The sequence below is a fragment of the Xenopus laevis genome, chromosome 8S, assembly GCF_017654675.1.
Source record: "Xenopus laevis strain J_2021 chromosome 8S, Xenopus_laevis_v10.1, whole genome shotgun sequence".
In the NCBI taxonomy this organism is placed as follows: Eukaryota; Metazoa; Chordata; class Amphibia; order Anura; family Pipidae; genus Xenopus; species Xenopus laevis.
Window position 1 is genome coordinate 1037729 of NC_054386.1, and position 12382 is coordinate 1050110.

The 12382-nt window shown below is 34.2% G+C and overlaps 1 protein-coding gene across 6 annotated transcripts in view; it reads right to left on the bottom strand.

Moving 5' to 3' along the window:
- The window catches only part of LOC108700624 (forkhead box protein G1-like), a 30566-nt gene extending 18851 nt beyond the window's left edge, over positions 1-11715 (bottom strand). The window contains exons 1-3 of one of the 6 annotated variants that reach the window (XR_001932997.2): positions 4925-5265; positions 4672-4729; positions 3523-3641 (exon numbers count right to left, since the gene is read on the bottom strand). Coding sequence is in view for 4 of the 6 variants with exons in the window: in XM_041574853.1 (XP_041430787.1) it covers positions 9941-11197 (1257 nt within the window). In the remaining 2 variants the exon portion in view is untranslated. Of the gene's footprint in view, positions 1-3522; positions 3652-4671; positions 4730-4924; positions 5266-9845 lie in introns of those variants that run through there. The other 5 variants (XR_005963829.1, XM_041574853.1, XM_041574851.1 and 2 more) reach the window with 5 other exon arrangements.
- Positions 11716-12382: the final 667 nt, after the last annotated feature.

Here is a 12382-nt window from a genome sequence, read left to right on the forward strand (position 1 = left end):
TATATATATTTGTATATATATGTGTGTGTGTGTGTATTTATATATTTGTTTATATATGTGTGTTTGTATTTATATACATATATATTTATATATCTGTGTCTATGTGTGTGTATGTATATATATATATATATATATATATATATTTGTATATATGTGTATGTGTGTATTTACATAAATATATTTGTGTATGTGTATTTATATATATATATATATATTTGTGTATATGTGTGTGTTGATTTATTTATATATTTGTGTATGTGAGTGTGTGTGTTTGTGTATTTATTTTTATATATATTTGTGTGTGTGTGTGTATTTATATAAAAATATATTATTTGTGTATATGTGTGTGTGTGTGTATTTATATATATATATATATTTGTGTGTGTGTGTGTGTGAGTATTTATCTATATATTTATATATTTGTGTATATTTGTAGCTGACATATTGGCAGGAGTTTTCATGTTTCTAAGGAATAAATTTGCTCCAACCTACAGTTTATTTCAGCCAGTGATTGTGTCTCTTTTTGGCAATGGAACTTACTATCTTTTCTACACACTCCCCATGAAGTTCTGTGGGTTTAATTAACCACAAGACTTTTCATTATCACTAAATGCATTTTCCATGTCAGCGCGACCAGGAGCCCAGAAAAAATATCTAATTGGTGTCAAAATAATATTTTAAATTGATCAACCAACTCCAAAGTGAATTTGTCAGTGGAAATCGCTGAAGGAACAATTTGCAGCCAAAGGACCAACACAAAGAAATTCTTCTTGAAATAAATATTTCATTTGTGACGAATATTCGTAAATAATTATGATTTTTTAGTAGAACAAGAAGATCCCTCCTTCTCTAATGACTTGGGACAAGTAAAGACAAGGGGGGGGGGATATTCGTTATAAAAGAACATAACTCCCTATGGGGCTTCTGTTATAATCTCCCCCCTGGGCTCAGCACCTTCCTCTTGGGACTGGGACTGTTACAGGAATTATTTTATAAATAACCAGTTTATTTTCTATTGTTCAGACTGGAGCCAAATAACCAGCCCTGGAATCTCTTCTTTGTTTGGCCAATTATATTATATATTTATTTATCTAGTGTGTAATTATTACTGGTGACATCATATTCCTCACATTATTGGCAACTCATTTGTTTTAATTCTTTTTTTTGTTTCACACATTCACCTAAAAATGTATTACACATGATCTACCTGCAGACATAACATTATTATTATTATTATTATTATTATTAATAATTATTATTAATTATTATTAACATTATATAAATATCTAGTCAATGAGTTCAGGTCAAAATGGAAAATCTTCATAAATAACTTTTCTCAAACTGATCTAAATTTGACTCAATTCTATATTCACATTGCTCCATGGAATCGTCATTATACGACACTATTATGAAAATAATAAAATCTACATTACGACTATATTTATATATTAATAATATCCAATTTCACCCACAAATAAAACCATAGCTATACACTTCAAAAAAAAAAAATATCCAATTTCACTATAGTTAGTACTTTTACTACAAATTTGATTATTTGTTTTTTTTTTTAAATCAATATATTAGAATGCTTCTATTAAATACCTTATTAATGAATGCATGTTTTTGAATGTACTTTCTGTTGTTATTGTACATGTATGTTATTGATATAACTATCTATTCATAAAATAATAATAATAAAAAGAAAACTAGTTCAGGTCATACAATAATGAGATCTGCGTTTCTGGGCCCATTACAGATAATATATTTCTTTTTATTTGCATTATTTATTAAATCTATTATTTTATTTCTATTTTTTAATTCTATGTGTACTATATTTATAAATGAAATATAGAGTAAAAGAAAGCAACCAGACTTGCTCTCATTAAGTGGCACTTTTTAAAGGAATTATATATATATATATATATATATATATATATATTATATATATATATATATATATATATATATATATATATATATTGCACTTATCTATAAAATCCCATATTAAACACCTACTATATAAAAAATTTGTGCCTACGTTTTCATTATTCCTGTATCTATTTATCCATATGTCTATTATCAATGTATAATCCCAATATATAAATGTAAAGTGATATTGGGCAATTGTGGCCAAGTGATGTAGATCAGCAAACAGCAGAGATTGGAACAAACGTCTAACTAAACACACAGATCGATAAAGTCAGTTATTTATTTATTTTTATTATTGATGAAAAAGCAATGGATTCATCTCCTTGTATTATAATCAGAATTCTGCAAATTGAAATAGCAGCTCCTCATTTCCCAGTGCAATTAAAGGATAACTAACTACTCTCAGAAAACAAACCAACTCCCCAAGCCTGATAAAAATTAAAATATATTTCTGTATTGTGCATGTTTGTATTCAGCAATAAAATATATAAAATATTCAGAAATAAGATATAAAAATATTCAGAAATAAGATGTAAAAATATTCAGAAATGAGATATAAAAATATTCAGAAATAAGATATAAAAACATTCAGAAATAAGAAATAAAAAAAATATTTAGAAATAAGATGTAAAAATATTAAATCAACGTAAAAACGTATTTACTCTCTCTCTCTCTCTCTCTCTCTCTCTCTTTATGTATATATATAAGTATATAGAGAGAGAGAGAGAGAGAGAGAGAGAGATAAATATAAAGATATCAGTTTTTCTTAAAACTCAGCATATTCCATATTCTTTATGACATAATTGAAGCATTTGGCGCAAAACTGCAGAGGGCAGAATTCTTAATTATTCCTCAATAACAAAAAAAACCTTTCTTTAATGACACGCCTGTAATTAACAAAAAAACCAATAAGTATCTATAGGGTAAATGAATACAAGGCATTGTGAACTGTTTTTCCCCATTATTTTACAATCTCAAATCAGAATGTTCCCAAGGGGAAGTATAACTGGAGCAGTGAGAGACTTTACTAATAGAGACGGTTCCTCTTTGTTACACTATAAAAAAAACAACTGGAAACCTAGTGATAAAAAGCAACTACTAGTAGTGAATTGTGGCATAATTCTTTACTTTGTTGCACTTACTGTATCTGTGCAATTCACACACAATTCTATAAACATTACCTATGCCAAATCCATTCATTTTAGCAGTGTAACTTGATTAATACATTTAATTAACATCAATTCAAACAGTTAATAAACTCTCCTTTGTCGCACTAGCCGTATCCATTTATTGTTATGAAAAAAAATCGTTTGACACCATCTGGCGCAAAGCGTTAACGTAGTGTCTATAGGAAACCTTACATCATACATACAGTATATTTATATATATCTCACCCATAATAATTATAAGAATAATAGTTTACATCCACTAACATTCACAACAATCTGTTTCCAACTTTCATTTATATTAAGTCTCACTATTAGTCTGAATTAAAACAAAATGTACCACATGGGAAGAGATGAATATGACAAAGAAATAAAGCACAGGTGGAACCTTCAACATAAAAGATTCTAATTTGCAACTGTCACTTACTCACTGGCTATTTTCCCCTGTACAACTGCAAACTGGCAAATAGAAATGGTATTTACTTGCCACCGAGCGCCCTCTTCTGTCTGTTCTCACAATAAAGTCCAGGAGGAAATCGCACAGATCTAGAAAAAACTTTTTTTAAAGTATTAGCACACAACCGACATTGCTGCAATATTAATACTAATTTAATTAATTTAACTAAATTAATAATATAGATTTTTTTAATTGCAATATATATTTGTGTGTGTGTTTTTTTAAAGGGGTTGTTCACCTTCAAACATTTTTCAATAGTTGATACAATAGTTACTGATACTCCAGAGATGCTGCTGAGAAATGGATCAACTAAATGTTTCAATTAAATGTATCAACTAAATGTATCAACTAAATGTATCAACTAAATGTATCAACTAATTGTATCAACTAATTGTAGCAAATTGTAACAGTTCAGATGTTTCTGGATCAGTGAGACTGAAACACCAGAGACACTAAACATTCAACTTTAAACTTCAATTTTGGGGAAACGGTAAAAAATAAAAGATGGAAAGTAATTGAAAAAGTCTTTGTTTATGGTGAACAATCTCAAAATGACTCAACTGAAAAAAAGTGTTTGGAAGGTGAACAAGCCCTTTAAATGAATAAATATAATTATATTTGTTTAAATGTAAATACATATAAATCCTCATGAATTTATATATTTCGAATCATAATTCTAGCACAAATAACACAATGTTATACTGATGTGTTATTAATAGGAAAGAGTCCACCAACAAACAAATGATAGGAATTCAATATATTTTTCAATACAGATTTATAATTTGTACTCTTGATCTATATATATATAATATATATATATATATATAATATGCATAGCCGCATACAATTAAATACATGTATTACATATATGCATAAGTATTTAATGATGTGGGACACATTAGGAATTGATGCCCATTGTGATATCACACAGCCGAATAGATTAATAGATTAATAGGACAGTTATATGTTTAGGGCTTTGCTCCAAGTGTCCCAGTTGTGCTTCTAGTTCTCATGTGGTGAAGCCTGAGATAATGACAAATGATAGTTGTTGTTGTTGTTTTTGTTGTATTTCTGGGCACAAGATTTACATCTAATGAGACACTGGATGATGCGACTCACCGGCTGCAGTTGGAGACGTTGATGCTTCTTGGAAAATAGTCCAAACTCCAGGGCAAATCTAAAGAGAATGAGCAGAGAGAAGAGACAAATTAAGACTGAGAATAAGTAGAAAAAGCGCAGGCAGCTCCATCACTATAAAGCCCTCGCCTAAATGAGGGTCACTAATTGGATTCAACTCAATACATGAGACCCCAGCAGCCCTTACTATTTCTTCTTAACCCCTCAGTGCCCTGGCAGGGAGTTCCCATCTTACCTGCAGTGGGAGCTGTTGTCAGATTTGTGGGTGAAGGTCCATCAGTTTGAGGGTTGCGGTGTTTTTGAGGAGGTTGAGGTGTTGGAGAGGGAAGGTCCTCACTGGAGATACATTGGGGCCCCGCCCTCTAGGACAAGTCTGTGAAGCCCAGTTAGTGAGTGAGTGGCAACAACCAGCCCTAAAGCTCATTGCCCCTCGCCTTCACCTCTACAAATCCACAGACACACACTAACCAACGACCCTTGCGCCAACATCTGCGCCAGACAAGGCTACTCACACTCACACTCATACACTTATACTCACATTCACTCATATACTCTACACTCACACTCATACACTCACATTCACTCATATACTCTACACTCACACTCATACACTTATACTCACATTCACTCATATACTCTACACTCACACACTTATACTCACATTCACTCATATACTCTACACTCACACTCATACACTTATACTCACATTCACTCATATACTCTACACTCACACTCATACACTCACATTCACTCATATACTCTACACTCACACTCATACACTTATACTCACATTCACTCCTATACTCTACACTCACACACTTATACTCACATTCACTCATATACTCTACACTCACACTCATACACTTATACTCACATTCACTCATATACTCTACACTCACACACTTATACTCACATTCACTCATATACTCTACACTCACACTCATACACTTATACTCACATTCACTCATATACTCTACACTCACACTCATACACTCACATTCACTCATATACTCTACACTCACACTCATACACTTATACTCACATTCACTCCTATACTCTACACTCACACTCATACACTAGACTAGGCCTCATACACATGGCACATAATCACTAGACTCTTCTTTTAGCAGAGTGATGCTCCCTTCTGTCCATTGATGCCTCATTCAACAAAAAAATTGACTTCAAATCAAAATAATAAATGTTATACATATAGATAAGGGTCTACTATGGGAGCCACATACAAGCCATGCAGAGAGTGGGCCCAAACCAGAAATCCTTCTTCCCAATGACAAAACTCATCTATCTGGAAACCCAACAGTCACATAGTACTCAGCTTTAATAAGCAAATCAATTTCCAAACACATATATATATTTATATTGCTTAGTACACTAACTTATACTGTAAGCAATGAAAGGAGATTGATCCTATTTATCTATTTATCATCTATCTATCTATCTATCTATCTATCTATCTATCTATCTATCTATCTAATAAATCTATCTATCATCTATTATCTATCTATCTATTATCTATTTATCTATCTATCTATCTATCTATCTATCTATCTATCTATCTATCTGTCTATCTGTCTGTCTGTCTGTCTGTCTGTCTGTCTGTCTATCTATCTATCTATCTATCATCTGTCTATCTATCTATCTATCTATCTATCTATCTATCTATCTATCTATCATCTATCTATCTATCTATGTATCAATCTATTTATCTACCTATGTATCTATCTATTATCTATCTATCTGTTTATTATCCATCTATTATAAATCTAACTATTTATATGTTTATCTATCTATCTATCTATCTATCTATCTATCTATCTATCTATCTGTCTGTCTATCTGTCTATCATCTATTTATCTATCTAATAAATCTGTCTATCTATCTATTTATTTATCTATCACTTTTCATTATCATCTCACACATCATGAATATATGGGCCTATATGTTGAAATCGAGGCAAAGCAATGGATATTGTGTATCTGTACTGTATATACAACGTCATATATTTATCATCTATCTTTACTCTAATTTCCCAAATAAATATTCGTCTCCGTAACATAAATAAATCCATTTCTCAGGACATGAGATAATAATCTAATACTATGAGAGAACAAAGAGAGACATTACACACAGTAGATACAGTACAGGTGGATATAGATATATAGATATATATGTTTAAGAACATACAATACCTGTACAATACAATTCCCAATGATCCCAATATGTATTGTCTGCCCCGGGCTGTTATTTATAAGCAGATAAATGAGATGAGAGTAACACAATAACATAATATAACACAATATTTGTCATTATTCGGGGAGATTGGGTTTAACCGCTATATTGGGTAAATCCCTAGATCTGATACATTTGTTGCTTCTTTATCTCTTAATTGAGTTTTTCCCCAATCCTCCCAAATCCTCCCCAATCCTCCCTGTCTGGGACTCTGCGCACACTTGGGCCCCTCAAACCTGATTCTCAGGGGCCACAATCTGACTGAACGGTTTTATTTTATTACTGGTGATTGGGCTGAATGGAATAAACCAAATGCTGCTGAAAACTGGGGGATTTCTATTCACATCGGCTGCACTGGGCTCTTCTCTTTACACTTATTATTGTCTGATCCCCAGATCATTTCATTATTGTACAGTAAATCTCATACCCGACAAATGAGTCATTTCTAATCACTCCCTGCGGCCTCCAATTAGCACAAAAACTCTTTTTTTTATGGTATTGTAATTATTTTCCTGAGGCTGCAGCGTGTGCTCCTTATAATAAATATATATATATATAAAGGCTCCTCAACTTCAACTGCAGCGACACTTACATTGCACAAATGACTTTCCTTCTGTAAAAATAAATATATACCTGAATGTTCCATCATTAACATTATTATATAATAGGCCTTTAAATAAACATGTTCTGGGAAAACCTTGCATGAAACTCAACTCTTTTATACTCCAAATAAAACTGATCCTTGTGAGGTTATATATATATATATATACACACACACACACACACATATATACATATATTTATAATTATTGTCTTATTAAAAGATGAATCTTACAAAAACATTGAGCCTGGGTGAGAGGCATTATTAAAGGCACAGTCTTCTATATATTCTCTCTCTCTCTCTCTCTCTCTCTCTCTCTCTCTCTCTCTCTCTCTCTCTCTCTCTCTCTCTATGTATCTATCTGTTTATTATCCATCGATTATAAATCTATCTATCTATCTATTTATCTATCTGTTTATCTACCTATGTATCTATCTATTTATCTACCTATGTATCTATCTATTATCTATCTGTTTATTATCCATCTATTATAAATCTAACTATCTATATGTTTATCTATCTATCTATCTATCTATCTATCTATCATCTATCTATTTATCTATCTATCTATCTATCTATCTATCTATCTATCTATCTGTCTATTTATCTATCATGAACAGAGTTATTTTTTGTTTAAGTATAAATATTGCTACAGCAGGATGCAACAGGCAAAGGAATAAATATATATGATAGATATAAACATATACACACACATATATATATATATATATTGCACGTTGCTATAATTATATTATAAATAATTAAACAAATGACACATATATAAACGTGTATATAAATATATATTTTTACACAGATAAATAGAGATATAGATCTATAGGTATAAAGATATTAGCAGCTAGTTTGCTTTCTTATTCCATAATAGTTATTAAAAAATTAAAAAGAAAAAAGAAAGCCATAAATAGAGATGTGACATAAATAAACAGCAATCGCCCCATTTTCTAGTAATTTAGACTGACTTATAGAAAAGGTGAATATTTATGAGTATTTACAGAATGTGCTCCTATTAATTATTTTAAAAACATGTTTCTGTGTCTGTGCGCATATATATATATATTCATATTCAATATGCAATATGTTTGTTCACTATATATATATATATATATATATATATATATATATATATATATATATATATATATATATATATATATATATATATATATATATATATATATATATATACATAGTTACATAAAGTGGAAAACATATACTATATATAAATATAAAGACACAGACAAACACGTGCTTGATATGATGCAGACAATAAAGATGCTTCTGCATTAAATACAAACAATATAGAAACTCAGTTTCTTTTTAATGCCCATCTATTTAAGTGGATAAATATGAATATAATAATCTACTAATATACTAATATGAATATACTAATCTATAACAAGATAAAGTTACTTTGAACTTTCACAGGTCCTTGTTTGTTTTTTCCCCACAAATTAATTTCATGTAATAGACAAAAAAAATTGTATTTTATAGGAATTTGGCCTATGGAATTGTTTTGTTTATTTGTTATGTCTTCATAGTGAACATTATATAGAAGTGACAAACACAGGCCTGTGAGCTGCACATTTTCACAATCAGGAGATTTAAAGGCAACAGTTACAATAAACTCACATTTGTGCATTTTATACAGAATTATTTCTGCAAGGTTTTACCTACAAATACAATCGTTTCAAGAATAAAAAATAATAAATAAGGTAACCGGCCGGTTAGTGGGCCCATACAATAAAATCTACACAACAGAATTCAGTTTCCCTCTAAATCTTGTATTTTTTTAAATCTAGTTTTCCTTTCACTGCAGAAATCTGATATGGATTTAATATGATTCTTCTCTGATTGTTATGGTATCAGTAGACTTACAACCCAATCTTTGGTCTAAAAAAAGTAAACGATAACAAAAACCCAGTTGTTTTTTTTTTTTATGATGATGAAAGGAAATATATTTAATGGGCAAAAAAAAATAGATATATTTATTGTTGGAGTCGTATGGAAATGACAGTTGGATACAACAAGTGACACTTTGGGAGCTGCTGAGAGTCTATCGTTTTTAGTATTGGTTGCTGATCATTTATTAGCAGGATCCAGTAGCAATAATACTAATAATACTAATAATAATAGTAATAATAATACTGCAGAAGAGAAGTAGAATGTGGAGCATTTATTAGTGACATAAGACAAAGACCCAGTAGTTTGGACACAAGACTTTCAGTTGTACAGAAGCCTCAACACTCAACAAACAGAATAGAAAATAAGGGGAGATTTCATTAAAAAATACCTGGACTTGTCTTTTTATGCATTTTTTTTGCTTTGTTTTTTTGTCTTTTCCTTTGAGAATGGAAATGTAAAAGGTTCCAGTCTTGTCCCCAGATGTTAATGTATCAAAGAGTTGGATGAGGAGTTTGAATGAGTGAAATAATCTGAGAGCCCCCCTGAGAGTCCAGAAGTGAAAGTGGGGAGGGCAGGTCTGAGGGGGTCGCAGGGGAGAGTGGAGGGGATGTGGGGGGAGGAGGGGGTCGGCCTGGCTGACATGGAGGTGCTGCTGGAGGGGTGAGGAACATGGGGGAAGAAATATCCCGTTTGTCCGGAGAGAAAGTTGACAGAACAAGGGTTGAAGGAGTAGGAGGCGGAACAAGGTACAGAGAGTCCGCAGGGGACGGAGGCGGCCAGAGCGGCCGCGGTGAGATGATGAGTCGCGTAACTAGGGATGTCCCCATTGACCAGTCGATCTACACTGAGACCATTGGAGGTGGAAAAGGACTGGTTGTTGCCCAGGGAGTTGTGAGTCAACATTGAGCTGTAGGGCAGGGGGTGTCCGCTGGGGTAGGAGCTGGGGGCCCCATTGTAGCCCAGGGAGCTGGTAGCGCGGGGGTGGTGCAAGGAAAGGAAAGGGGACACGGGCCAATACAGGGAAGCCGCCGCTCGGTCCATAAAGGTGAGTCCGGTGGAAGTGAGTCTGGCCCCGCGTTTAAACGCCAGTTTGGCCCTGGAGCTGGTGGATCTCCTGCGCAGTTTCCCGGTGGTTCCTCCGATAAAGACGTCGTCGCTGCTCGGGTCCAACATCCAGTAGTTTCCTTTGCCCGGGTCGTCGTAATGTCGCGGGACCTTGAGGAAACACTTGTTGAGGCTCAGGTTGTGTCGGATGGAATTCTGCCAGCCCTGCTTGTTCTCCCGGTAATACGGGAAGTTCTTCATGATGAACTCGTAGATCCCGTTCAGGGTCAGACGTTTCTCCGCGCTCTGCCGGATCGCCATCATGATCAGCGCGTTATATGAGAACGGAGGCTTCTCGCATTTACCGCTCTTCTTCTCTCCCTCCTTCTCCTCCAACTTCTTCTCCTCCTCCAACTTCTCTTCCCCGGGCGGCTCCGCGGAGGCCGAGTCCAAGTTGCGCGGGGGGAGTCGCTTCTCAGTCTTCGCTTCCTGGAGCTTCTGGTCCTGCTCCTCCTCCCCCTGGAGCTGAGTCTGGAGATGATGGAGCTGCTGGGGCTGGTGGAGGAGATGATGGAGATGATGGAGCTGCTGGGGGGGTCGGCTGTCACTTTGAGCGGCTTCAGGCAAGAGGCTGTTGATACTGAACGAAGACTTGGGGATCATTTTCAGCTCCTTCCTCTCCCCCATGTCCAACATGTCAGAAGAATCGCAGCAGAGTCGCGTCAAGTCGCAGGAAGAAGCAGCAGCGACTGTGTCGCACCGCCGGCTCCGAACACGGGGAAAGTCATGAAGCAAAAACAAAACGAAATTGGCGACAATGAAAAATAAATGTGGAAATAAATAAAATCCGGAGCAGCAAATCTATTGGATGTCCCAGCGGAATAAAGAGAAGAAGCGGCGTCTCCTCTGAGTAACGAGTAGAGTTCAGTGTAGAGGAGTTTAATGTAGAGCAGTAACGAGTAGAGTCACGAGTAGAGAAGTGACACAATTCCACACAATTCATTCCGCACACACAGCAGCCTGGGGGGAAGAAAGAGAATTTGCTTTAACCTTTACATCTCGGAACCAATGAGAGAGCTCACACATCACAATCCTTCCCCCAGCCAATCACAGGCCACATACTTCCAAGGGCCCTCCCTCTTTCTTACTCCTCCTCCCCCCAAATCCTTTGCCTTGCGGAGGGATATGAGAGGAACTTTTTTTCCCTTTCCTCCCCCTTCTCCTTCTTTCCCTAATAAACATCTGCCATTACTTTACTGCCCCTCTATTGGACCATCTCACTCTTATGTCTCAATATTTTATCTTCTTAATTAAACCACTTCTTCACCTTTAAACACTTTTTCACTTCAGTTGCTTTCAGATAGTTCACCAGAAATAAAGACTTTTTCCAATCACTTTCTATTTTCTATTTGTGACTGTCTTTCTAATATTGAAGTGTAAAGTTTACTTTTTAACCTTCTGAAGCAACTCTGGGAGGGGGGGGGGTCGCCGACCCTGTAAACTGTTCTAAATTAATATATTAAATAATAAATAATACATTTAATTGATACATTTGTTATCGTTGTCCCTGCTGAGCAGAATCCCTGAGTGTCATTACAGGCAGCTTGATACTGATATTCCCCATAGATCCTACTGAGAAATGGATCAACTAATTGTATCAATTTAGGGGCAGATTTATCAAGGGTCAAAGTAAATTCGAGGGAATTTTCAAAGTAAAAAAATTCGAAGTAATTTTTCGGATACTTCGACCATCGAATAGGATGCTACAACTTTGACTTCGACTTTGAATTCGATTCGAAATAAAATAGTTTGAATATTCGACCATTCGATAGTCGAAGTACTGTCTCTTTAAAAAAAACTTTGACTTTAATACTTCTCCAA